This window comes from Aquila chrysaetos, chromosome 13, assembly GCF_900496995.4.
Source record: "Aquila chrysaetos chrysaetos chromosome 13, bAquChr1.4, whole genome shotgun sequence".
Taxonomy (NCBI): Eukaryota; Metazoa; Chordata; class Aves; order Accipitriformes; family Accipitridae; genus Aquila; species Aquila chrysaetos.
The window spans coordinates 41,429,687-41,455,709 of NC_044016.1; the positions used below are offsets into that span (position 1 = coordinate 41,429,687).

General features: G+C 68.6%; 5 protein-coding genes and 1 long non-coding RNA gene across 9 annotated transcripts; 4 read left to right on the forward strand and 2 right to left on the reverse strand.

Moving 5' to 3' along the window:
* The first annotated feature begins 184 nt into the window (after positions 1–184).
* LOC115349929 lies at positions 185–4,509 on the forward strand. Of its 2 annotated transcripts, none has more exons than XR_003926274.1 (6): positions 185–278; positions 1,214–1,455; positions 2,034–2,183; positions 2,391–2,486; positions 3,101–3,276; positions 4,399–4,509. It is a non-coding gene; the product is annotated as an uncharacterized LOC115349929 (long non-coding RNA). The 2 variants fall into 2 exon arrangements; XR_003926275.2 differs by lacking the exon at positions 185–278 and adding an exon at positions 324–424.
* Positions 4,510–4,770: 261 nt separating this feature from the next.
* On the forward strand, positions 4,771–8,624 carry SFTPB (surfactant protein B). The gene is made up of 9 exons (XM_030034799.2): positions 4,771–4,831; positions 4,948–5,014; positions 5,334–5,496; positions 5,984–6,052; positions 6,131–6,256; positions 6,851–6,949; positions 7,262–7,600; positions 8,291–8,398; positions 8,508–8,624. The coding sequence occupies exons 1-9, from the start codon at positions 4,771–4,773 to the stop codon at positions 8,541–8,543; spliced, it is 1,068 nt and encodes a 355-aa protein (XP_029890659.2). The 3' UTR covers positions 8,544–8,624.
* Positions 8,625–8,791: 167 nt separating this feature from the next.
* On the reverse strand, positions 8,792–13,000 carry USP39 (ubiquitin specific peptidase 39). Of its 2 annotated transcripts, XM_030034744.2 has the most exons (12): positions 12,460–13,000; positions 12,080–12,149; positions 11,863–11,957; positions 11,132–11,268; positions 10,893–11,045; positions 10,561–10,786; positions 10,400–10,477; positions 10,238–10,305; positions 9,820–10,151; positions 9,275–9,410; positions 9,097–9,183; positions 8,792–8,989 (listed from the first exon to the last, which is right to left on the reverse strand). In XM_030034744.2, exons 1-12 carry the CDS (start codon positions 12,983–12,985, stop codon positions 8,942–8,944), a joined length of 1,956 nt encoding a protein of 651 aa, XP_029890604.1. In that variant the 5' UTR covers positions 12,986–13,000; the 3' UTR covers positions 8,792–8,941. The 2 variants fall into 2 exon arrangements, with proteins under 2 accessions (XP_029890604.1, XP_029890605.1); XM_030034745.2 differs by lacking the exon at positions 11,863–11,957 and having other exon boundaries at positions 12,460–12,876.
* A 56-nt stretch (positions 13,001–13,056) lies between these two features.
* C13H2orf68 (chromosome 13 C2orf68 homolog) lies at positions 13,057–14,552 on the forward strand. Its single transcript, XM_030034814.1, is given in 5 exon segments — positions 13,057–13,270; positions 13,413–13,473; positions 13,475–13,529; positions 13,935–14,056; positions 14,330–14,552. Coding segments are annotated over 5 exon segments (456 nt in total). The 5' UTR covers positions 13,057–13,175; the 3' UTR covers positions 14,453–14,552.
* Positions 14,553–14,961: 409 nt separating this feature from the next.
* On the reverse strand, positions 14,962–20,429 carry VAMP5 (vesicle associated membrane protein 5; the record flags this gene model as incomplete). The annotated part of the gene is made up of 5 exons (XM_030034463.2): positions 14,962–15,702; positions 16,132–16,263; positions 18,227–18,468; positions 19,047–19,235; positions 20,327–20,429. Coding segments are annotated over 5 exons (873 nt in total), but the record flags the coding sequence as incomplete, so codon positions are not given.
* A 199-nt stretch (positions 20,430–20,628) lies between these two features.
* GGCX (gamma-glutamyl carboxylase) lies at positions 20,629–25,959 on the forward strand. Of its 2 annotated transcripts, none has more exons than XM_030034742.1 (14): positions 20,629–20,675; positions 21,629–21,787; positions 22,201–22,366; positions 22,805–22,883; positions 22,984–23,090; positions 23,187–23,350; positions 23,513–23,772; positions 24,331–24,462; positions 24,544–24,695; positions 24,780–24,949; positions 25,051–25,181; positions 25,265–25,412; positions 25,487–25,682; positions 25,770–25,959. In XM_030034742.1, exons 1-14 carry the CDS (start codon positions 20,651–20,653, stop codon positions 25,924–25,926), a joined length of 2,046 nt encoding a protein of 681 aa, XP_029890602.1. In that variant the 5' UTR covers positions 20,629–20,650; the 3' UTR covers positions 25,927–25,959. The 2 variants fall into 2 exon arrangements, with proteins under 2 accessions (XP_029890602.1, XP_029890603.1); XM_030034743.2 differs by lacking the exon at positions 20,629–20,675 and adding an exon at positions 20,762–21,003.
* Positions 25,960–26,023: the final 64 nt, after the last annotated feature.

Sequence of the window (26,023 nt, forward strand, 5' to 3'; positions counted from 1 at the left end):
CGGTACTGGGAATACTGGGGGTACTGGGGGGAATGGGAACACTGGGGAGAAATGAGGGCAGGGGGATATTGGGAGCACTGGGGGCGGGGGGGGGGCTGCATTTGTCCGGGGGGGGGGTCAGGGGGGCATTGGGGGCCGGGGGGGGCGGTGGGATGGGTCCCCTCCCCGCCGGCCGTGGCAGCACCACCGGGTGCAGCCGGGGGGGCTCTGCCCTGTCCCCCCCCCGTTTCGCCCCCCCAGTGCCGCAGGGGAAGGAGGGGGGGCCCTGGGTGACGGAGGTTTGTGGCTTCACGGGGGGAACGGGGACAGGGACAGGAAAGGGGGGGCAGGGCTGGGGACAGGGACAGGGCCCCCCTGAATGTCGTCCCCCCCGCTGGTGGCTTTGGGGTTTGCGGTGGCCCCGAGACTTGCTGGGAACTGGAAGGTGGCACTGCCCCCATCACATCCCCCCATGAGCTCCCTTTGTCCCCCCCCAGGTCCCCCCTTATCTTCCCCAGCCCCCCTAGTCCCCCCAGCCTCCCCCCACCTTGTCCTCCCACATCCCCCCAATCCCACCTTGTCCCTGTCCCCCCAGCCCCCCACGTCCCCCTGCTCTCTCCTTGCTCCCCCCACGTCCCCTGGGTCCCCACGGTGTCCCCTTGTCTGCCCCCCATCCCCAAATTTCCCCCAGGTCTCCACAGTGTTCCCTTGTCCCCCCCCAAATCCCCCCAGGTCTCCACAGTGTTCCCTTGTCCCCCCCCAAATCCCCCCAGGTCCCTGAAGTCCCTCCTCCCTCCCCCATGTCCCCCCCAGTCTCCCCCCCTTGTCCTCCCACATCCCCCCAATCCCACCTTGTCCCCCCCCAGCCCGCCCCAGCGCCCCACGTCCCCCCAGCCCCCCCCGTGTCCCTGTGCTCTCTCCTTGCTCCCCCCACGTCCCCTGGGTTCCCACGGTGTCCCCTTGTTGTCCCCCCCATCCCCAAAGTCCCCCCAGGTCTCCACACTGTCCCCTTGTCCCCCCCCAGAGCCCCCCACATTCCCCAAAGGCCCCCAGGTCCCTCCTCCATCCCCCTTCGTCCCCCCATGTACCCCCCCCAGGTCCCTCCTTGTCTCCCCATGTCCCCCCCAGTCCCCATGGTCTCCTCTTGTCTGCCCCGATGTCCCCCCGGTCCCCAAGGACCCCCCAAGACCCCCGTCCCCCCCAGTCCCCTCCAGCCACCTGATGTCCCCCCCAGGGCACTGCAGGGGGAAGCTCGCAGCCCCCCAGCAGACGTGAGCGGGGACCGCTGTTCCCGGATGTCTGCGTCCCCCCGACATCTCCCCCCCACCGCTGCGGCCGCTGTGGTTTTTGGGGGGGCCTCTTCCTGCCATCACCCCGGGTGTCACCCCACCCTGTGGGGATATAAATGTCCCCCCAGGGTTTGGGAACAGGCAACCATGGCCCTGCTGCTGCTGGCCCTGCTCAGCGGGGTCACTGGTGCGGACCCCCCCCCCCCCGGGGACAGGGGGGGGTTATGGGGGTGGTGGTGGGGACAGGGATGGGGACATTGGTGGGACAGGGGACATGGGGCTGTGGTGGACAGGAATGGGGACGTGGGGACATGGGGACCAGGGCGATGGGGATATGGGGACGGGGATGGGGGGGACATAGGGTGGGGACAGAGGGGACATGGAGGGATGGGGACATGGGGGGACATGGGGAAGGGGGGGCAGGAGGATGGGGACATGGAGGGTTGGGGACGAAGAGGGGACAAGGACATCAGGGGGGACGGGGATGTGAGGACATGGGGGAGATGGGGACCAGGGTGATGGGGACATGGGGGCGATGGGGACATGGGGGGGGACAGGGACAACGGGGACGTGGGGGCGATGGGGATGTGGGAGGGGGACAGGGACAATGGGGACGTGGGGGCGGTGGGGGCGATGGGGACATGGGGGGGGACAGGGACAACGGGGACGTGGGGGCGATGGGGACATGGGGGGGGGACAGGGACAATGGGGACATGGGGGCGGGGGGGGACATGGGGACATGTCCCCTGATGTGACACTGCTCAGCCCTGCTGCTGGCGGGGGCCGAGGGCCCCCCCCCCAGGCACCCTGCTGGTGCGTGCTGGGGGACCCTGGCCGGGCACCCTGGGGGGCCAGCATTCCCCCCCCGACCCCGAGGATGAGGACGGGCTCCAGCTGAGTGACGATGACATCATGGTGAGGGGACACGGGGGGACAGGGGTGCAAGGGGGTGGGGGGGGCACCCGTGGGGGCAGGGGGGCACCCATGGGGGACTGGGCAGGCGCTGGGAGGGCACCCATGAGGGCACCAGGGTGGGCACCGGGAGAGGGACTGGGGTAGCACCGGGCGGGCACTGGTGGGCACTGGGCTGGCGCTGGGTGCTGAGATGATGTGGGTGCACAGAGCGGGGGGGGGCTGCCCTCCGGCATCGTGCGATGCGCCATCTGCAAGCGGGTGGTGAAGGCGCTCCGGAACGTCGTGGTCGACCCCAATGACAAGGTGAGACTTGGGGGCGCGCGGGGGGGGCACACACAATGACACACGCGGTGCCCTCGTGCCAGACACTGCCCTCGTGCAAAGCCCCCCCCCCCCCCCGTGCGAGGTGCCCCCGTGCAAGGCTGTGGTCCTGTGCAAGGCATTGTCCCCCCCTGCCCGTGGTGCCCCCCATGAGATGCCCCTCGTGCAATGCCCCCATGTGAGGTGATCCCTGCCGTGCAATGCCCTCGTGTGCAAGGCGATGCCCTCGTGCAAGGCGATGCCCCCCCGTGCAAGACCCCTGTGTACAGTGATGCAAGACCCTCATGCAAGGCCCTTGTGCAAGGTGCTACCCCCCCCTTGTGCAATGCCCTCGTGCAAGGCAATACCCCCCCATGCAATGCCCTGGTGCAATGCCTTCGTGCAAGGCAATGCCCCCATGCAAGACCCCCGTGTGCAGTGACGCCCCTCGCGCAATGCCCTCGTGCAAGGCCCTCCCCGCCCCGCGCAATGCCCTCGTGCAAGGCCCTCCCCGCCCCGCGCAATGCCCTCGTGCAAGGCGACGCCCCCTCGCGCAATGCCCTCGTGCAAGGCGACGCCCCTCGCACAAGACCCTCGTGCGCTGACGTGTGCGGCAGGCGGGGGTGGCGCGCGTCACCCACCGCGTGTGCGGGCGGCTGCCAGTGGGGGCCGGGCTGTGCCGCCGCCTGCTGCACCACGCCTTGGCACCCATCGAGGCGGCTCTGAAGCATCACGAGAGCCCGACCCACCTCTGCACCAACCTGCACTGGTGCTCCCTGCAACCCTGAGGGGGGTGAGTCATGCGTGTCCCGCGTCCCCCCCCCAGGGGACCCAGGCGTCCCGGCCGCTCCCGGCCCACGAGGGCTCTCGAGCGGAGGGCAGGGACGCGGCGCTTCAAAGCCCTGACGGGAAAGTGGGGCCGGGGGGGGTGGGTGGCGCGCCCGTGGGTGCTGCCGCGGCGGGTGGGAGCGGGGGGGGGGCATGGGAAAGTGGGGGTGTGGGAATGTGGGGTGCGGGGGACATGGGGACGTGGGGATATGGGGGGACGTGGGGACAAGGGGGAGACGTGGGGATGTGGGGACATGGGGGTATGGGGGGATGTGGGCGGGACAGGGGGTAAGGGGGGACATGGGGAGACATGGGGGTCGTGGGGACACGGGGGGACAGGGGGACAAGGGGGAGCATGGGGGGTGTTGGGGGATGCGGGGACAAGGGGGGGACATGGGGTGTGGGGACATGGGGGGTATGGGGGGATGTGGGGTGGACATGGGGGTAAGGGGGCATGGGAGGACATGGGGACATGGGGACAAGGGGAGACATGGGGGTCGTGGGGACATGGGGGTTTGGGGGGATGCGGGGACAAGGGGAGGACATGGGGGGCACATGGGGGTATGGGGACATAGGAGGACATGGGGACGTGGGGGTACGGGGGGATGCGGGGATGGGAGGGACATGGGGGGTGTGGGGACATGGGGAGTATGGGGACGTGGGAGGACATGGGGACGTGGGACATGGGGATGTGGGGGGGACACAGAGGTATGCATGGACATGGGGGTTTGGGGGGACGTGGGGGAACATGGTGGTATGGAGACACGTGGATATGGAGGTATGGGAACATGGGGACATGGGGGGATGTGGAAACATGGGGGGACATGGGGCTTTGGGGGCATGGGGACATTGGCGTATGGGGACATAGGGGGACATGAGGGGATGAGGACATGGGAACATGAGGGTGTAAGAACACGGGGACATGGGGGCTTGGGGACACAGGGGCATGGGACACGGGCACACGGGGGGGGCATGGGGGTGGCACAGGACACAGGGATGTGAGGGGACATAGGACACAGGGGTGTGGGCACGAGGACAACATGGGGGACGGGGACATGGGGACATGCTGCCACCTCTCCCACCCCAGGCACCAGCCGGCTCTGAAGGCACCTGATGTCACCAACGTCCCCCCACCCCGTCCCCCCCCGCCACAGGCCACCCCGTCCCTCCCAGCTCAATAAAAGTCTTTGTCACCGCAGGACCGGCACCGTGTCTGTCCCTCGACACCGTGGGCACCGGGGTGGGATGGGGACACGGTGACCCCGATGGGGACATGGCCACGGGGGACACAGGGCTGTGGGGACACCAGCAGGGCCACGGGGGGGGGGGACAGGGTGGCAGCCCCCAGGTGTCCCCGTGGCCGTGGCGCACGTGTCCCCGTGGTGCTGGCACCGGCCCAGCGGCCACCTCCCGCCGGGGCTATAAGAGGCCGGCGGGGTTCAGCCCAGCCAGCACCGCCATGGCACCGGCACCGTCACCCGCGCTGGCACTCCTCCTCAGCCTGCTCTGTGCCACCCCAGGTAGGGACCCCCGCAACCCCAGCCTGGGTGCCCCCCAAAACTGGGTGCCCCTCCTGCCAAAGCTGGGTGCACCGCGGAGAGCTGGGTGCACTCCCCAAGGTTGGGTGCACCCCCAGATCTGGGTGTCCCCCCCCTACAGCTGGATGCCCCCACCAAACTGCGTGCCCCCCCCCGCAAAGCTGGGTACCCCCCCAGAGCTGGGTGCCCCCCTAAAGCTGGGTGTGTATCCCCAGAGCTGGGTGCACCCCATAGAGCTGGGTCATCCCCCTCCCTACAGCTGCGTGCATCCTAAAAGCTGGGTGCCCCCCCAAAACTGGGTCGTCGTCCCCAAGCTGGGTGCACGCTCCCCATGGGCCCTATGGTGGAGGGAGGGGGGGAGACCCACATTGAGGGTGAAGGACCCGGACAGCTGGGTCCCCTCTTGGGGTCTTAGGTTGGGATGGGACAGCGGGGCGGGGGAGCATTGAGGTGGGGGTTCCCAGACACCTGGGCCCCCTGCGAGGCCGGGGTGGGGATGCCGGGTGCTGACGGCAGCCGCAGGGCTGGGGGTGCTGGGGGGGCATTGTGGGGTGCCCCCCCACGCCTGGTGCCAGAGCTGGGAGACGGCGCTGCGCTGCGGGGCCCTGGAGCACTGCGCCCGCCATGCCTGGGCACCTCCCGCCACGGTGAGAGCCCCCCGCCCCACAAACCCCCAAAGGACCCCTGCCCTTTGGCCCCATACTCCCCCCACATGTCCCAATACACCCGTGTCCCCACGGCCCATGCCCCCCCATGTCCCCATACACACCTCTGCCCCCCATGTCCCCATGTCCCATGTCCCCATTCCCCCATGTCCCCATTCCCCCATGTCCCCAAGCCCCCATGTCCCCATTCTCCCAAGCCCCCATGTCCCCCTCCCCATTATCCCAAGCCCCTGTGTCCCCATTCCCCCGTGTCCCCATTCTCCCAAGCCCCCATGCCCTGGTGTCCCCAAACCCCCATGTCCCCATTGCCCCACGCCACACGTCCCCATGCCATATCTCCCTACGTCCCCAAGCTCATTTCCCCGCATCCCATGCCCCACGCCATACGTCCCCACATCAGACGTCCCTGTGTCCCCATGTCTCGCATCCCCATGTCTCACGTCCCCGCGCCCGGTGCCACCTCTTGCAGGACGTGTGCGCCGACTGCCAGCAGATCGTCACCCTACTCACCCGCATGGCCAACGAGTCGGCCACCAAGGTGCCCGTGGGGATGGGGGTGGGCACGGGGTGGCCACCGTGGGTGCCGCCGCGGGTGCCATGGTGGCTGTGGGCGCAGGCGGCCGTGGAGGGGTTCCTGCGGCGGGAGTGCGCGGCGCTGCCGGTGCCCAGCATGGTGCCACCCTGCCAGAACCTGGTGCACGAGTACTTCAGCCTCCTCCTCATTGACCTCGAGGGGCACCTCGTGAGTGGGCACCCATGGGTGCTGTGGCAGACAGATGGGGGTGGCACGGGGTGCTGGGGGGATCGGGGACACATCGGCTGGGGTCACTTCAGGGTGCTGGGGGGGATCGGGGACACCTCGGTGGTGCTGGGGGGGGATTGAGGACATCATGACATCTGGGGACACCTTGGGGTGCTGGGACACCATGCCAACTGGGGACACCTCAGGGTGCTGGAGGGATCGGGGACACCTCAGGGGTGCTGGGGGGATTGGGGACACCATGCCATCTGGGGACACCTCAGGGTGCTGGGGGGATCAGGGACACCTCAGGGGTGCTGGGGGGATTGGGGACACCATGCCAACTGGGGACACCTCGGGGTGCTGGGGGGATCAGGGACACCTCAGGGGTGCTGGGGGGAGTGGGGACACCATGCCAACTGGGGACACTGGGGGGTGCCATCTGGGGTTTGGGACACCGTGCCATCTGGGTCACCTCGGGGTGCTTGGGGCCACTGTCCATCCGGGGACACCTACGGGTGCTGGGGACACTGTGCCATCTGGGTCACCTCAGGGTGTGGGGTGCCCCACGCTGGGTGCCCTCACCCTGCCCCCCAGAAGCCTTCAGCCATCTGTGCCCGCCTGGAGCTGTGCCCGGGCGAGCCGGGGGGTGCCCCGGCCATGCCCCCCCTCGGGGCACTCAGCACCCGCCTGCAGGTACGGGTCCTCGGGGCTGGGGGCGGTGGGTGCCCAGGGGCACCGGCATGGGCATGGGCATCTCCGTGGGCATAACTATGGGAATCTACGGGGGCATCTACATAGGCTTCTACAGGGGCACGCCCACGGGTATTCACATGGGCATCGTTAAGGACTCCTATGCGCCATGAACACGGGCAGCCCTGGGGGCATCGCTGTGGGCACCTACACGGGCATAAGCACGGTCACGGCTGGGAACCCATAGGCCCCTCTGTGGGTGCAAGCATGGCTACAGCCCCACCATTAGTCTCCAGAGTGAACGCCTGTCCCCAGGTTGCCGCCGGCAAGGCCCTGCCCATACCACTGCCGCTGTGCTGGCTGTGCCGCACCTTCCTGGCCCGCGCCGAGGCCGCCATCCCCAAGGAGGCGGTGGCGGAGGCGGCGACGAAGCTGTGCCGGGTGCTGCCGGTGGTGGTGGTGGGCGCGTGCCAGTGCCTGGTGCAGCGGTACGGGGTGCTGCTGGTGGAGGGGGTGCTGGGGCGCCTGGCCCCCCGCCTGCTCTGTCGCCTGCTCCTCACCTGCGGCCCCGAGGACGGTTACGCCCCGTCGTCACCTCCCCGGCAGCCCCTCGGGGCCGCCGCGGCCCCGCCAGCTGCTTGTGCCGGCACCGAGGTGAGCGGGGTGACCGGGTGGCCGTGGTGGCACTGGGTGGCAAGGGTGGGGGTGGCACCGCCGGGTGAGCTCCTGGGGATGTGCCTGCGGGGGGGGGGGGGGGGCCGGTGGTGGCACGGTCCCTGGGGACGTGACAGGGCACCCAAGGGCGTCACAGCCCTGAGGGTTGTGCTCCAGGGTGTCACAGACGCAAGGGGACATGCCAGGGACCCAAAGGGTGTCACAGCCCCCGGGGACAAGTCCTGGGGTGTCACAGCCCTTGGGAACAAGTCCTGGGGTGTCACAGCCCCCGGGGACACCCTCCAAGGTGTCACAGCCCCAAGGGATATGTCCCAGGGTGCGACAACCCCAAGGGACACCCTCCGGGGTGACACAGCCCCAGGGGACACGTCCCAGGGTGTCACAGCCCCGAGGGAGTGATACAACCCCTGGGGACACAGCAAGGTCCCCAAAAGGTGTCACACCCCCAGAGAAGGTGCCAGGGTCCCCAAGGGTGTCACAGCCCCCAGGGGACATGCTCAGGGGTGCCACCAGGTACAGGACCCCCCCGAGGTGGGGCACTGAGAGTGCCACAGCCCCAAGGGACGCACTGAGGACCTCATGGCCCTGGGGAGGGGGTTCCCAGGAGTGTCCTCACCCTGGCGGTGGGTACCGGGGCACCCCTCTGACACCCATGTCCCCACCCTGAAGGACCTGGGACCGGGCCACCCCCTCCCCACGCTGTCCCCAAACCCGGGACCCTGTGCCCTGGGCCCGACCTACTGGTGCTCCAGCCCCGAGGCCGCCCGCCGCTGCCAGGTGAGTTGGGGACAAGGGCGGGGGGGGGGATGACGACGACAAAGGGGACAAAGATGGGGTCCTGGTGGCCGCCTTGCCCCCCAACTCACCCCGCTCTGTTCTCCCCCAGGCCCTGCAGCACTGCCAGCAGCACGTCTGGGTGTAGAAGTGGGGGGGGCACAAGGAGCCACCTTGCCCTGTGTCTCTCAGCCCCAACCCCCAAATAAAGCTTGGATACCGCCCTGCCTCAGTTTCCCCAATTTTTCTGGGTGTTTTGGGGTGCAGCAGGGGCCCTGTGACAGGGTGCAGGGGGGGGGCAGCTTTCTCGGAAAGCGGGCGGGTTTTCACACCTCCCAGAAGCTGTGAAAACCACGACGCCCCCCGCACCCAAAGAAGAGCAAAGGCGGAAAACGGTTACAAAAATACATGGGGTGGCCTTTAATCGGGGGCGGGGAGGGCTGTGGGTGCCTCCGGGGGGGCTATGGGTGCTCTTAGGGGGGCTGTGGGTGCCCCCGAGGGGGGAACGGGCACCCCCAGGGGAGGTTGCGGGTGTCCCCAAGGGGCTCAGGCGCCTTGTTGGTTCGTCTCGTCCTCCTCGCGCCGCTTCCAGATCTGCGGCAGAGGAGGGAAGAGGGGGTCAAGGTGGGGCGAGGAGACAATTTGGGGGGGTGACAAGTGTCCCCCGGGACTCCCCCCCCGCTGTCACTGAAGCCCCTCACCTGGATGTACGCCTCCGAGAGGGTGATCATCTGCGGCAAGATGTCGGTCACCTGCAGGTCCTGCAGCTCGTACCACTTCCCGGTGCCCTGTGAGTGGATGGGAGGGGACAGAGGTGACACCGCAGGGGGGTCACCACAATTGTCACACACTCCCCCACCAGGGACAAGGGACACTCACGTGGTGCAGCACGTGGATGCGGTAAGAGCCCTCGGAGGGTTTCCCGTCGTGCACGATGTTGGCAATGAGGTCGTAGGTAGTGTTGGTGTGTGCCGCCTGCACCTCCTCCGACAGGTACTCCCGCAGGTCCACGTTCCTGTGGGACACCCCCAGAGCAGCCAACACCCCTCAACTGGGCGTCACCAGCGCCCAAACCCCAGAGGAACCCCTACACCACCCACAACCCCCCCCCCAGATGCTCTCAGACCCCCTTGGATGCCTGCAAACCCCTCCTGGATGCTTCCAAACCCCTCCAGATACCTCCAAAACCCTCCTAGGTGCTTACAACTCTCCCCCAAATACTTACTAAGCCCCCCTAGATGCTTACTAACCCCTCCTAGGTGCTTACTAACCCCCTCCAGATGCTTACTACCCTCCCCCAGATGCTTACTAACTCCCTCCAGATGCTTACTAACTCCCCCCAGACGCTTTCAAACCCCCAACAGGGTGCAGGGAAAGGGAGATGGCGACCCCAAGCGCCCACCCAAGGGGTCTTCACCACTCACGTGATGGGGAAGTTGACGATGGTGGGGTTTTTCTCCACGAAGAAGTTGTTCTTCGTGAAGCGCTTGATGCAGAAGATGAGGTAGGGAGGCAGCTTGGTGAGCTGGAAGCGCTTGAGAAAGTTCTCCTTGTAGGTCTTGTACTCCTTCTCGGTGGCGCCGTTGAATTTGGCCAAGATGCTGAAGAGGGGGACCTGGGGGATGATGAGCTGCTCCTTCTCATCCTTGTAGAGCGGGGCGGTGGGAAGGTCCAACGTCAGGTACATGAAGGTGGATTCCACCATCATCTCCTGGTACTCGGTGTTCTGCAGAAGCTGCGCCTTCTCCTCGGCCGGCTGTGGGACACGGGGCTCAGAGGGGGGGGGCTTGCAGACCCCCATCGGGCCAAGAAACCCCCCGCTTTGCCCCTCCATGTACTCACCAGATCCGGGTGAGGCAGTTTTTTGGTGAAAATGCGCATGGAGCCCTGGAAGACATCGGTGACGATGGCTGCGGGGACAGAAGGACGTTGCGGGGGGGGCACCAGGGGTGACGAGCATCACCCGAGGGGGTGCCCCAAGGGCCTTCATTGCCCTCCGCTCACTTTTCTTCTTCTTCTTCGTGCCGCCCAGGGCCGAGTGCAGCGCGTTCAAGAACCAGGAGAGGAAGTCCACCCCGTCGCCTACAAACCAGAGAGTAAATCAGAACCAGGGTCGGGGGGGGCCGGATCCAGCACCCCCCCCACCATCCCACCCTGTTCCTCACCTTGCTTGGTGATCTGGAAGTTCTTCTTGCTGCAGAGGACCACGGCCTGCAGCATCTCGTGGGGCGAGACATGCGCTTTGAAGTTCCGGGGGTTCCACAGCTTCCGCATCAGCTCCCCGAAGCGCTGCACCAGCAGGAACATGATGTCACCGGGCGGGCGCTGGATGCTCTTGTAGTTCTCCTCCTCCAAAAAATAATTCCTCAATGGTGGAACGTTGGATAAAGCCTGAGGGAGAGGAGTCAGGAAACAACCCCGCCAGCCCCAGGAGTGGGGTTTGGGGGGTTTTCACCCCAAAAATGAAGCCTGGAGCCCCCCCAAACCCCGGAGATACCTGGAGGACAGCGTTGGCGTAGTCGTTGGCTTTGATGTTGTTGAGCCCCACGATGCCGGGCAGGTACGTGGTGCCGTCGTATGCACGGGAGAGCTTGGCCTGCTTGTCCAGGTTGGTGATCTGCTGCGCAGTGAAGGTGGGCTTCAGCACGTACTGCACGAGAGAAACAGAGTCAGAAAACTGGGGGGGACATAAAGCTGAACCCACCCCCGGGGCAGCTTGGACCCCTCCCGCCGCACCGTGATGTCCTCCAGCGAGGAGTCGATGATCTCGTAGTTATCAGGGAGGCAGTAAAACTTGAGGGTGTGGAGGTTGAGGAAGACATGGTGGCTGAACTGGACGCTGTGGATGTAGGCGTGAGACTTCAGCCCGCGGCCTGTGGGGGAGAGGAGGGGGTCAGGGCGGGGGGGGGGGCCTGAGGTGGGGGCCTGAGGGGGAGGTGGTGGGGTCAGCAGGAGCCTCGAGTCCCCAGGGAGGAGAGAGGGGGAATGGAAAACCCAGGAGAAGATGGAGATGGGACAGAAGCCGTTCCCCACCCGCATCTGGAGACTGTTTCTGCCCACCCCAAGCGTCCCCGTGCCCGCCCCAAGCAGCACCCTGGTCCCTGGGTGTCCCCACGCCCCCCTCTCGGCAGCACCCCTGCACCTGGGTGTCCTCTGTGCCTCCCCCCAGTCCATGGATGTCCCCTCTGTCCCTGTCACAGCACCCTGGCCCCTGGGTGTGTCCCCCAGCAGCACCCCAGCCCCTGGGTATCCTTCGTGTCCCCCACCTCGCAGCACCCTGGCCCCTGGGTGTCCCCTGTCCCCCCCACCTCAGCAGCACCCCAACCCCTGAGTGTTCCCCATGCCCTTCCCAGCAGCATCCTGGCCCCTGGGTGTCCCCATGTCCCCCCTGACAGCACCCTGGTCCCCAGGCAGACCCCGTGTGTCCCCAGGCAGCACCCCGATCCCCGGGAGCGGGGGGGGCTCACCCTGGAAGTACTTCCCACAGACGAGGCAGGCGTAGACATTGATGTGGGACAGCGAGATGGAGCAGAGCTTCTCGAAATCAAAATCCAGGACACTCCTGGGACAGGGGTATAGCTGCAAGTGGGACCCACAGGGACAGGGGGACCCCCAGGACTCGGGGGGTAGCCCCCAGGGGAACCCCCAAAAAGCCTCGACCTGATCCCCACCCCCCCAACTCACTTGTTGATGGTGTCCAGGTAGGGGCAGTGCCGGCTGCGCTGGTCCTCGGGGTCGAAACGGCCATAGCGCACTGCGGGGGTGGCGGGGGAACGGGGGCTCGTTAGCAAAGGGGGGCTCAGTAATGAAGGGAGGGTCGTTAGTACCAGGGTGACGCCTCTCATCAGAGATGGAGCAAATGTCCCCCCCACCCCGAAAAGCCCCCCTGGGGCTGAGCCCCGGTTCCCCTCCGCTGCCTGCCCCCCCTCCTCGCACCTGAGCCCGGGACCCCCAGAATCAGCCCCGGTGTCCCCCCGTACACCCCGGTGTGTGTCCCTCCCTCCCCCCCCCCCCCCCCCCCCCCCCCGTGTCGCCCCCCCCCCCCCCGCTCTCCCGGTCCCCACCGGTGGGTTCGGGCTCCGGATCGGAGTCACCATCAGGCTCACGCTCACGCTTGACCCGCACGGGGCCGGCGGGGGTAGCGGAGCCCCCCCAGGACCCGGTGCCCGGTTCCCGCTTGATACGGGCGGGATCCACCGGCAGCGGGAGGGCCAGGCCCGGCTCCGCCGCCTCCCGCCGCCCGCGGTCCCGCTCCGCCTCCCGCCGCCCCCGGGAACGCTCCGCCTCCCCCTCCCGGCGGCTCCGCGACGAGCCCCGCGATGAGGAGGAGGAGGAGGAGGAGGAGGACCCGCCGCCGCCCGGGCCCCGCGGGGCCGCCCGGGCCTCCCGCTCCCGCTTCCCGCGGCTCGACATCCCGCCCACTGCGCAGGCGCGGGGGCCGCAGTGCGCAGACGCGGAGGCGGCATGGCGCAGGCGCGGTGTGGAAGGGGCGGGGCCGGACCGCCCGTCTGTCCCGACAGCACATGCGCAGAAGGCGCGACCGCGGCCAACCGGCAGGGCGGCCGCCGCCGCTTCCTCGATACTGCGCATGTGCGGGGCCGCCGGGGCGGGCAACGCCTCTCCTGCGCCTGCGCAGTGTGGCGTGCCCCTCCCTTCGGTGGCGCATGCGCGCCGGGCCTGCGGCGGCCGGCGGGGCTTTTAAAGGGACCGCGTCCCGTTACCGGCAGGGCAGCCCCGCCCGCGGCCTCCCCCTCCAGGCCGGCCCCGGTGGCGGCGGCTGATGGAGGCGGCCGCGGGCTGGCGCTGCCGGCCGGGTGGGCGGCTCGACATGAGCCACGGCTTCGTGCGGCACATCCGCCGCAACCAGATCGCCAGGTACCGCCACCGGCGGGGCCCTGAACCGGCCCGGGGCCTCCCGGGAACCTCCCAGCCCCGGCCCAGCGCGGCCCCGCGACCCCCTGTGACATCCCTGCCGTGTCCCCCCCGGTAACCCCCCTGGTGTCCCCCCGGTCTGCAGGGACGCGTACGAGCGGGCGGTGCGGCAGGCGCGGGGGCGGGCGCGGGGGCGGCTCACCACGACCCCCCCCCCGGCCCCGCCGCCCCGACCAGCAGGTGTACCGGCCCCGCCGGCCCGGTGAGCGGAGGGGGGGGGGCACCCAAGGGAGGAATGGGGGGCACACAAGGCGGGGGGGGGGGGCACACAAGAGGTGTTTTGGGAGTGGGGGGGACACACACAAATTGGGGCGGGGGGACCTCAGGGTGGGCTGGGACATGAGGGGGCACCCAGGGGTGGGGGGAGGGTAATGGGGCACCCCTGGTGGGGGTTAGGGCATGGGGGGGGGGCACCCAAGAGATGGTTGGGGTATGGGGGGGGGGGCACCCAAGGGTGGGCTGGGGCGTGGGGGGGTCACCTAAGGGAGCGATGGGGATGGGGGGGGACCCGTGAGATGGTTTGGGGAGGGACGGACACCCAAGGGTGGGCCAGGGCGTGGGGGTGTGGGGGGGCACTGGCCACCCCCTGAGGGTGCAGGCACCGCAGGGGGTCCCGGGGGAGACACCAGTCCGGGGCCCCCCTCCCCCACGGACACCCGTGGGCCCCGTCTCTTCTGCCTGGAGTACGAGGGGGACGACGGCCGCGTCACCGCCGTCATCGTGCACCAGGTGGGGACCCCAGCGTCCGGGACCCCCCCCCCCCCCCCCCCGGGGGGCACCCATGGGTGCAGGGAGGGGGGGCCAGTGGAGCAAGGAGGGGGGGCTGCTGCGTGCGGGGGGGTGTTGGGGCACCCACGGGTGCCGTGGGGCGCAGCGGGTGCCCGGTGGGTGCTGGCTCTCCTGGGATAAAGCGGGTGGGTGCGTGGGGGGGGGGGGTGAAGGTGCTGCCGTGGGGCGACGGGGGTGCTGCCGTGGGGCACAGCAGGTGACGGGGTGCCGCAGGGGGACAGCGCGGAGGAGGTGACGCGACGGGTGTGCGCCCGGAGCCCGCTGGAACCCGCCCTGCGCCGGGCCCTCTGCCAGCGGGTGCAGGACGAGCTCAGCAAGCGCCGAGGGACGGGGTGACGCTGCTGACCCCCCCACGCACCCCCCCAGGGGGACACTGCTGTCCCCCCGGGGGACGGGTGCCAGCCGCTGCTTGCTGTCAATAAAGGTGCTGCGAGGCTCCGGTGTCTGGCCCCGCCTGGGGAAACTGAGGCACGGGGGAGGGACCCAGGTATGCGGGGCCGGGCTTTTGGGGATCCCAGCGTGTCACCGCATCCTGTCCCCTGCTGTCATCGCCCTCAGCATCCCCTGCCGTGGGTGCCAGGGTACCCCCTGTGCGGGTGACGAGGGGTGCCGTGTCCCCAGGGACCCCCGATCCCCTCCCCTCCCCAGGGTCCCCATCCCCCCCCCCCGCCCAGTGCCATCATGTCCCCAGGGTCCCCTCCCAGGTCCCCCCATCTCGGTGGCAGGGCCACAGCACCCTCCTGTCCGTCTGTCCCCCCCCACCCCGGGCTGGTGGCACCTGGGGACAAGACTGGGTGTCCCCAGAGCTGGCGCCACTGGTTTGTTATTGTTGGGTCTCCTCAGAGTGGGTTGTGCTGGTTTATTGTGATAGGGTCTCCCCAAATCAGGTCCCTTTGTTATTGTAGGGTCTCCCGGGAGCAAGGCACAGTGGTTTGTTATTGTAGGGTCTCCCTGAATTCGATCCCACAGGGGCTGTTATTGCAGGGTCACCTTGGAGCAAGGCACGGTGGTTTGTTATTGTAGGGTCTCTGCGGAGAGGGTCCTGCCAGTTTGTTACTGTAGGGTCTCCCCAAAACAGATCACGCTGGTTTGTTATTGTAGCGTATCCCCAAAACAGATCCTGCTGCTTTGTTATTGTAGGGTCTCCCCGGAGAGGGTCCGGCGCATTTGTTATTGTAGGGTCTCCCCAAAGCAGATCCTGGTGCTTATTTATCATGGGGGTCTCCCTGGAGTGGGTCCTGCTGCTCTGTTATTGTAGGGTCTCCTCAAAGCTGCTCCTGCTGGTTTGTTATTGTAGGGTGTCCCCAAAACAGATCACGCTGGTTTGTTATTGTAGGGTCTCCCCCAAGTCCTGGCAGGCTCCCCGTGGTGCCGGCGGCTCAGTCCCCGCCGGGGGAGGTACCGGGGGGCACAGTGACAGTGATGATGGCAGGGGGTGGCCGTGGCAGCCATAGTGCCAGGCCGAGGATAAGGAGGAGGAGGAGGAGGAGGAGGCCGGCGAGGCCGATGACCACCAGGCGCCAGCGCCGGTGTCCCCTGCGCTGCTGCCGCGCCACAGCCCGGGTGCTGCGGGTGAAGGTTTCGCCCTGTGGAGACAACGCTGTCGGGGGGATCTATAGGGTAACTGCCCCCCCCGGCCATATAGGCATATAGTGTTGGGGGGGGGCTGTCCCCCCCCAGGGCCATATGTCCCTACAGCATGTGTCCCCACGGCTATATGTCCCTATAGCGTGTGGCCCCTGGGGCTGTGTACCCCCATAGTGTCCCCTAGGGAGCCGTCTCACCCCCCCCCCAGGGCTGTATGTCCCTGTAGCATATTCCCCCTGGGGCTATATGTCCCCATGGTGTGTGTGTCCCCAAGGCTCTATGTCCCTGTAGTGTGTCCCCCCAGGGTTGTATGTCCCTATAGTGTCCCCCAGGGCTGTATGTCCCTATAGTGTGTCCCCCCCAGGGCTCTATGTCCCTATAGTGTCCCCCAGGGCTGTATGTCCCCATAGGTGCCCGCGTGTGCCCACCATGGCGCGCAGCTCCTGGGCCCGGCTGTCGAGGTCGCTGAGGCGCCCGTCCCGCTCCAGCGCCCGGGCAAAATTCTGCTTCATCAGCTCCGTCACCTCCTCTGCCTCGCGCTGGCACCGCACCAGCCCCTCCTGGGGACAGGGACACACACACACACACACACGTGGGGGGACACCGGCACCCCTGGGGACACCAGCACCCCGGGGAAAGGGGACCGTGGGGAGGGGACATGTGGGGACCATGGGGATGGGGGGACAAACGGACAAGGGCACTGCAGGGAAGGGGCACCATGGGGACAACGGGGACATAGGGGGACAATGGGGACACAGGGACTTTGGGCACAAAGGTACCCCAGGAAAGGGGCACCATGGGGACAATGGGGACATAGCAGGACAATGGGACATAGGGGACCATGGGGACATAGGGGACCTCAGGGAAGGGGCACCATGGGGACAACGGGGACATAGGGGACAATGGGGACGCAGGGACCTTGGGCACAAGGGTACCTCAGGGAAGGGGCACCATGGGGACATAGGAGGACAATGGGGGACATAGGAGGACAATGGGGACATAGGAGGACAGTGGGGACATGGGGGGACAACGGGGACACAGGGACCTTGGGCACAAAGGTATCCCAGGAAAGGGGCACCATGGGGACAACAGGGACATAGGGAACCATGGGAACATGGGGACAATGCGGAGAATGGGGAGTTCAGGGAAGGGGCACCATGGGGACAATGGGGACATGGGGGACAATGGGGACATGGGGACCTTGGCCACAAGGGTATCCCAGGAAAGGGGCACGATGGGGACATAGGAGGACAATGGGGACAAGGGTACCTCAGGGAAGGGGCACCATGGGGACAACGGGGACATAGGGGGACAATGGGGTCCATGGGGACATAGGGGACTATGGGGACAAGAGTACCTCAGGGAAGGGGCACCATGGGGACAATGGGGACATAGGGGACTATGGGGACAAGAGTACCTCAGGGAAGGGGCACCATGGGGATGAGGGGGACATAGGGGACAATGGGGGGACAATGGGGACAATGGGGACACAGGGACAATGGGGACGGGTACCCCAGGGAAGGGGCACCTGGGGGCAAGGGTGCTGTGGGGAGGGGACACTGGGGGACCCTGGGGACACGGGCAGCGCAGGAACGGGCGCACGGGGACAAGGAGACCACGGGGGTGGGGCAGACGGGGACCCTGGGGACAGGGCCCGGGGGGACACGGGGTGGGGGACAGGGCTGGGATGTGGCGGGGGGGGGAATCCCGGCACCGGCGGGAGACAATGACACGCAAGGACACGGGGACACGGACACTCCCCCCCGCGCCGGGGCTCTGTCCCTCCCGCCAGCAGGAAGAGCCCGGGGACACCGGGACCGGGGGGGGGGTCCCGTGTCTCCCGCCCCCCCCGGTGCCGGTGCCGGTCCCGGTCCGCGCCCCCCCGGGAAGCGAAAGCGAAAGCGGCGGCAGAGCCCCCGGTGCTCACCATGGTCCCGCGGGGCGGTGCCGGTACCGGGGGCGGTGCCCGGGGCGGGGGTGGGACCGGGACCGCCCCCGCCCGCCCCCCCCCCCCGGTCCCCCGGGGCCACAGACCGGGACGGTGTGTGTCCCCTCCCCGGGCACCCCCCGGCCCCGCAGCCGCGGGTCCCCCAAAGACCCCCCCGGTCCCTACAGACCCCTCCCAGATGTGGGGGTGACCCCCAGGGACCCCCATGTCCCCAAGACCCCCCAGATATGGGGGTGCCCCCCGCGGGACCCCCATGTCCCCATAGCCCCCCCCCAGATGGGGGGGTGCCCCCCCCCGGGACCCCCATGTCTCTAAAACCCCCACAGACATGGGTCCCCCCAGGGACCCCCATGTCCCCCAAACCCCCCAGCTGCAGGTCCCCCCCATACCTGGGTCCCTGTGGACCCCCATGTCCCCCCCCCACGCCCCCCCCAGGGTGGCAGTGCCACCACACAGTGTCCTTTGTCCCCTGGTGCCAGCTGCCCGCCTGGCACCGCTCCCCAGCCCCCACCCTGGCGCCGCCAGTCCCCACGCGTGACCCCACGTGTCCCCTGTCCCGGCACACACACACACACACCCAGCCTCACACGGTTCTTGTCATCCCTGTATTCCCCGGGGGACACGGGGGTGGCCGGGGGGTCCCCGCGGGTGGGGGGGGGACGCGGGGTCGGCTCTAGGTGGGGATGGTGCCGGTGGCCAGGAGGATGATGAGGATGAGGATGATGGCGCCCACCAGGCCGAGGATGACGAGCAGCTTCACATTCTTCCACCAGTACCGGCGGGCCATCTTCTGGGATGTCGTCTTGAAGTGCTCCGACTGCGGGGACATCGGTCGGGGGGGGAACACGGGGACAGTCCCTGCCACCCCGGGGGATGGCTCTGCCACCCTGGAGAGCCCCCACTGCCACCCCGGGGACGCCCGCTGTGACCCCAGGGACCCCCACTGCAACCCTGGGGACCCCCACTGCCACCCTTGTGACCCCAGGGACCCCCACTGCAACCCAGGGGAGCCCCACTGCCACCCTTGGGGACACTCCCTGCCACCCAATTGCCCCACACCCCCAGCCCCAGTGCCCAACTGGACCCAGTGCGCCGGAGCCCCCTCGGGGACCCCATGTGCCACAACCCTGTGTCGTCTCCCCCCCGGGATCCCAGCACCAGCCTGAGGACCCAGTGCCACCCCAGGGGACCTGGTGCCCCCAATCTGGGACCCCCCTGGGGACGCTGTGCCCACCCCAGGACCCCGTGTCACCTTGGGGACCCCCTGCCACCCAGGGTGACCGATGCTGCACCCACCCAGGGATGCTGCACCCACCGGGGGACGTGGTGCCACCCTGGGGACCCCCTGCCCGCTCCAGGGACCCTCTGCCCACCCTGGGGACCCCCTGCCCGTACAGTGGCCTCCAGGTCCTGGCTTTTGCTGTGGAGCTGCTCGAGGTTCTCGCCCCGCGCCAGGATCCGCTCCACGTTCTGGGTCATGATGGTTTTGACGCCTTCGACCTCCTGCTGCAGCGCCCGCACGCGCCCGCAGCCCGTCGCGTCGCCCGCCGTGCCGTCCGCCATGCTGCCCGCGCCGCTGCCCGCCTGGGACCACAGGGCAGGTGTTAGGGTGGGCACCCCAGCACCCCACAGGGACCCCGAAACCCTCCACCGCCCCTGCCTACGCCCCGGCACCCCCCAAGCACCCCATATGTACCCTGAGTCTACCCCCAAGTGCCCCACATAGACCCCCGGCACTCTCCCGGCACCCCCCAGCACCCTATATGTGCCCTGGACACCCCCCAAGCACCCTGTACACACCCCCTAAGCACCCCATATACACCCCCTGAGCACCCCATATACACCCCATAGGCACCCCATAGGCACCCCAGACACCCCATACACACCCCAAGCACCCCATGGGCACCCTGGGCACTTCCTCCAACACCCTATAGGCACCCTGGGCACCCTACATACACCCTATATGCACCCCCACAGCACCCCATACACACCCCAGACGTACCCCCAAGCACCCCATAGGTGCCCTGGGAACCCCGCAGGCACCCTGTATCCACCCAAGTACCCCATATGCCCCCCCATATCAACACCAAGCACCTGACAAGCACCCATAGGCACTTCCCCAAGCACCCCATAGGCACCCCAAGCACCCCCTTGGCACCCCATATGTACCCCAGACCCCCCATATGCACCCTAGGCACCCTATATGCACCCCCCAAGCACCCCATAGGCACCCTGGGCACTTCCTCAAGCACCCTACATGCACCCCAGGCCCCCCCATAGGCACCCCGGGCACCCCATATGCACCGTGAGCAGCCCACAGGTGCCCCATGTGCACCCCCAAGCACCCTATATGCACCCTGGTCACCCCTCAGCACCCTATATACACCCCCTGGGCCCCCCATATGCCCCCCGGAGACCCCAAAGGCACCCCCCAAGCACCTTATAGGCACCCTGGGCACCCCCTAAGCGCCCCATAGGCACCCTATACATACCCCAGACCCCCCCACGTGCCCCCCGGAGACCCCAAAGACACCCCCCAAGCACCCTACAGGCACCCCGGCCCCCCCCATACACCCCCCCAAGCGCCCCACGGGCACCCTAGGTGTACCCCAGACCCCCCCACGGGCGCCCCGGGCAGTGCCCCGAGCGCCCCCGCGGTCGCCCCCCGGTCCCACCGCGGCCGGCCCCGCTCCGCTCCGCTCCGCTCCTGCCCGCGGCTGCCGCTGACCCCGCCCCGCCCCGCCGGGCCCTTCCGGGAGTCGGCGGCACCGGGAAGGGGCGGGGTCAGGGGGTCGCCACGGGGGGGGGGGGGGGGGTGACGGCGGGGTCAGGGGTCGCGGCGGGGTCGGGGTGACGGGGTCAGGGGTCAGGAGGCGGTAGGGGCCGCGGGGGGGCAGGGGTGTGGCGCGCGCCTCGACACCCCCCACCGCCCCGGTGGCGGGGCGGAGCCGCCAATCGCTCCGCCCCGTGACGTGTCGCGGGGGGGCGGGGCCGTAGCGATGGCGGCGGCGGCGGCGGCGGAGGGTACGGAGCGGGACCGGGACCGGGGGAGGCGGGGGGGAGGGGCTCGGTGCCCTGTGACCCCTCACCTCTGACCCCGACCCCGCTGCAGGCCCGGCGCGGCGGAGGCGGCCGGAGCGGGGGGAGGGGGCGGGGCGGCCCCCGGGCTCCCCCCACCCCCCCGGCAGGGACCCCGGTGCCGGTGCCGGTGCCGGTGCCGGTGCCGGTGCCGGCCTGGCCCGGCGGCTCCTGGGCTTCGAACTGCGGGACCTGGCGCGGTGGCACCGCTTCGTCCGGCTGCTGCACCGGCCCACCGACCCCGCCGCGCTGGGGGCCTTCCGGGGGGCCTTCGGTGAGGGGGGGCACCGGGGGGGGGCTCGGGGGCACCCGGGAGTTTGAGGGGGACCCAGGGGTTTGGGGGATCCAGGGTTAGGGGGGGAATCCAGGAGTTCGGGGAGGATCCAGGGGTTTTGGGGGGGATCCAGGAATCTGGGGGGGACACCCAGGAGTTCGAGGGGGATCCAGGAATTTGGGGGGGCCCAGGAGTTGGGGGGGGATCCAGGAGTTTGGGGAGATCCAAGGTTGGGGGGGGGACCCAGGAGTTCAGGGGGGACCCAGGAATCTGGGGGGGCCCAGGAGTTGGGTGGGGACCCAGGAGTTCAGGGGGGATCCAGGGGTTTTGGGGCAATCCAGGAGTTTGGGGGGGCCCAGGAGTTGGGAGGGGGACCCAGGGGTTTGGGGGGGGTCCTCAGGCATCGGGGGGGGGGTCACCCAAGCACCCAGGGGTACCCCTGGCCTCGGGGCCTTGACACGTCACCACCGGAGCAAAGGTTCCAGCAGAGGTTCGGGGGGGGGGGGGGGACACGGGACAGGGGGGGTCAGTGTCCTCCCGGACACCCGGGTCCCCCCGCCGAGGCCCGGCCGGGGTGGGGGCGGGGGGTGCCCGGGTCGCTGACCGCCCCCCCGGCCCCCCGCAGGGCTGCTGATGGCGCTGGACGTGCCCCAGGAGCGGGGACTGGGACACCTGGACCAGCGGTTCCTGGACGGGCTGGAGGTCTGTCGGTTCCCGCTGCTGTCCTTCCTGCAGCCCCTGCCCCTCGACTGGATGTACCTGCTCTACACCGTCATGTTCCTGGGTACGGGGGGCTGGGACGGGAACCGGGATGGACTGGGACAGGGGCTGGGATGGGCAAAGGGACTGGGACAGGGAATGGGATGGGCAAAGGGACTGGGACGGGTACTGGGATGGGCAAAGGGACTGGGACAGGGACTGGGATGGGCATGGGGACAGGGCCCAGGAGGGGAACCGAGGAAGAACGGGGACAGACCGGGAGCGGCACCAGCAGGGTCTCTGGGACAGGTACCACACCAGCAAAGGGGGATGGGCACCAAGATGGGCACTGGGGGGTGGCACTGGGACAGGGGACACGTCTCCACGATGGGACCAGACACCAAGAGGAGCTGGGATGGGGCGTGGGGACGGGCACCGGGAGGGGAACCGGGGACGGGGCTGGGGACAGTGTTGGGGACAGGGCTGCGGTGCCCGCAGGGGCGCTGGGCATCATGGCGGGGTGCTGCTACCGCCTGAGCTGCGTCGCCTTCCTGGGACCGTACTGGTACCTGCTGCTGCTGGACAAGACCTCCTGGAACAACCACTCCTACCTCTACGGGCTCCTGGCCTTCCAGCTGGCGCTGCTGGGCGCCGACCGCTATGGGTGGGCACCCAGGGGTGCTACCGGGGTGGGGCGGGGGGGGGGCATGGGGTGAGATGGGTTTCACTGGGGATCCTGGGTGGCACGGGGCGCTGCAAGGCACCGAGGTCTGGTGGGTCCCCAGGGGGTGGCACAGACCTCAGTGTCCTTCACAGCACGGGGGTCCCCATGGGGTGGCACAGACCCCGGTGTCCCTACCGGCACTGGGGTCCCCATGGGGTGCCGTGAACCCCCGTGGCACCGGGGTCCCCACGGCATTGTGTCCCCAGGGAATGGCCCCGGTGTCCCCCACGGCACTGGCTTTTCCCTGTGGCTCTGGGTCCCCACGGGGCGGTGGCACGTGTCCTCCACGGCACCGGCAGCGGGGCTGACGGTGGCCAGGTCACTCCCTTTCTCCGGGGGTCCCCACCGTGTCCCCACTACCGCCCTGTGTCCCTGCAGGTCCCTGGACGGGCTCCTCCGTCCCCAGAAGAGGAACGCCCACGTGCCGCTGTGGAACTACACCCTGCTGCGTGCCCAGGTGGGTGCCCAGATGCCAGGGTCCCCTGTCCCCTGCCCCGGACGCCTGGGTCCCCACTCCAGGACCACCCCTCACCCCCCATCACGCCTTTCCCCCCCAGATCTTCATCGTCTACTTCATCGCGGGGCTGAAGAAGCTGGATGCCGACTGGGTGGGCGGCTACTCCATGAGCTCCCTCGCCCGCCACTGGCTCTTCTCACCCTTCAGGTGAGGATGAGGAGGGTGACGGTCACTTGACGGGGTAAGGAGGAGGAGGAGGGTGACGGGGCGAGGATGAGGAGGGGTGACGGGTCCCACCCGCAGGCTGGTGCTGTCGGAGGAGATGACCAGCCTGCTGGTGGTGCACGGCGGGGGGCTGGTGCTCGACCTCTCCGCCGGCTTCCTCCTCTTCTTTGACGCCACCCGGCCCATCGCCCTCTTCTTCGTCACCTACTTCCACTGCATGAACTCCCAGCTCTTCAGCATCGGTGAGACACCGGGGTGGGGGGACACAGAGCACCCTCCCAACCCCCGGAGCAGCCCCCAGCCAGGGCAGGGACACCCGGGCACCCTCCCCTCAGCCCTGGGGGACCCCAGTGTGCGGCTGGGGGGGGGTCCCTAAGGGGTGCTGCCCCCCCCCCCCCCCCCAGGCATGTTCCCCTACACCATGCTGGCCAGCAGCGGGCTCTTCTGCCATCCGAGCTGGCCCCGACGTCTCTGCGCCCGCTGCCCACCCTGGCTGCGGGGGGTGCTGCCCAGCACCCAGCCCCCCCGGCCCAGCCCTGACTGCCACTACGGGGGGCGGAGGGCACGGGGGGGCCTTCGGCCTCGCCAACATCTGGCTGCCGCCTTCACCCTCCTCTACGTGCTGGAGCAACTCTTCCTGCCCTACTCCCACTTCATCACCCAGGTGGGGGCATTGCTGGGGTTGGGGTGGGGGGGGGCAGAAGAGCACTGCCAGCGGCATTTTGGGGGGGTACTTTTGGAGATGGGGGGGGGGTTTTTTTTGGACATGGGGGGTATTTTGGGGCATGTGGGGGTGGTTTTGGGGGACACGGGCTGGTGTTTTGGGGGGACACAGAGGGGGTGAAAGGACATTTGGGACTGGGGGATACTGGGGGGGGTTTAGGGGTGCATGGTGATAAAGGGGGGGTGGATGCTAGGGGGGCAGTGCCGGGGGGGCTTGGGGTGAGGGCAGTGCTGGGGTGGGGCATGTTAACATGGGAGGGGGGACACAGGGTGGGTAAGGGGGTGCTATGGGGGGACACAGGGCTGAAGGGGGGACTGCTGGGGGGAGGGGTGGGTCACAGGGGTAAGGACCTGGGGGGGGGCTCGCCCAGGGGATGAAGGAGGGGGGATACAGAGCTCCCCTATCCCCTCCTGAGGTGTCATCGTGGGGTGGGGACGCTGCTATCCTCTGGTGTTAACCCCCCCATGTCTCCTGTGTCCCCATTCCCCCCCCCCCCAGGGCTACAACAACTGGACCAACGGCCTCTACGGTTACTCCTGGGACATGATGGTTCACTCCCGCTTCCACCAGCACGTCAAGATCACCTACCGGGACGGGCTCACCGGGGAGGTGGGCTACCTCAAACCGGGGGTGAGCGGGGGACACCGGGGCAGGGTGGGGGGGACAGCAGGGTGTTGGGGGGGTTCCCCATCACCCACACAGCCAGGGTAGGTGTTCACACAGAGCCGGCGCTGGAAGGACCACGCAGACATGCTGAAGCAATACTCCACCTGCCTGAGCCACCTCCTGCCCCGCTACAACGTCTCCCAGCCCCAGATCTACTTCGACGTCTGGGTCTCCATCAACGACCGCTTCCAGCAGAGGTTGGGGGGGGGGGGGGGGGGCAGCAAGACAAGACACAGACACACTGGGGGGTGCGGGGGGTGCTGACAGCCCGTTCCCCACAGGCTGGTGGACCCGCGGGTGGACCTGGTTCGGGCGCCGTGGTCCCCGTGGAGTCCCACGCCGTGGCTGCTGCCGCTGCTGCTGGAGCTGTCGCCCTGGCGGGAGCGGCTGCAGGAGCTGGAGAGTCAGTTGGACGGACACACCGATGCCGTCTTCATCGCCGACTTCCCCGGTACGGGGTTTGGGGGCCGGAGGGGGGGGCCCCTGGGTTTGGGGAGCCACCCCCAGGGGTGGACACCCACTTTTTTTTTTTTTTTTTTTCCCTCTCCCCAGGCTTACACCTGGAGAACTTTGTCAGCGAGGACCTGGGTAACACCAGCCTGCGGGTGCTGCGGGGAGAGGTGCTGGTGGAGCTGGTGGAACAGCACCAAAACCGCTCCCTGCGGGAGGGCGAGGGGATGCAGGTGAGGGCCTGGGGGGGGGGGGGGGGGACATCGGGGGGGGAGTCCAGGGGGCTGCTGACAGCCCCCCCCCCACGTCCATCCAGCTGCCAGCAGGGCAGTACCACAAGGTGCACACAGTGTCACCGGAGCCGTCCTGCTACATGTACCTCTATGTCAACACCACGGCGCTGGCGCTGGAGAAGAACCTGACACGGCTGCAGGAGCTGCGGGAGCGGGTGCGCAACGGCACCGGTGAGCACCGGCGGTGGGGGATCTCGGGGAGACACCCCCCACCCCCCCAGCTCACCCCCTTCTCGTCCCCGCAGAGACGGAGCCACTGCCCCCCGAGCTGCAGCCCATCCTGGGGGAGCCGCTGCCAGCGGGGACCGTGGCCGACCCGGTGGTGATGGCGTTCCTGCGGCGGCAGCGGCGGCTGGAGGAGCAGAACCGGCGGCGGGAGGCCAGCCTGGCCCAGCGTCTCCACCGCTTCCTCCGCAAGAAATTCTACCTCTTCCGCCGCAGGTGAGCCCCAAAATCACCTTTCCCCCCCCCTTATTTTTCCCTTTTCTTCTCCCCCCCCGCCATTACTGACCCCCCCACCGCTCACAGCGCCCTGATGACCTGCATCTCCCTCCGGAACCTGGCGCTGGGCCGGCCACCCCTGCAGCAGCTGGCGCAGGAGGTGGCCTTCGCCAACTGGCGCGGCGAGGAAGAGGAGGCTCGGCCCGAGGGCGGCGGACGGGGGCAGGGGGATCCCGAGCTCTAAGCACTGCAAATAAAAAAATTGAGTTTAAGCTCACACTGCCCCCCCCACCTTCCCCACTGTCTCAGTTTCCCCCACGCCAGGCACAGGCTGAGGCAGG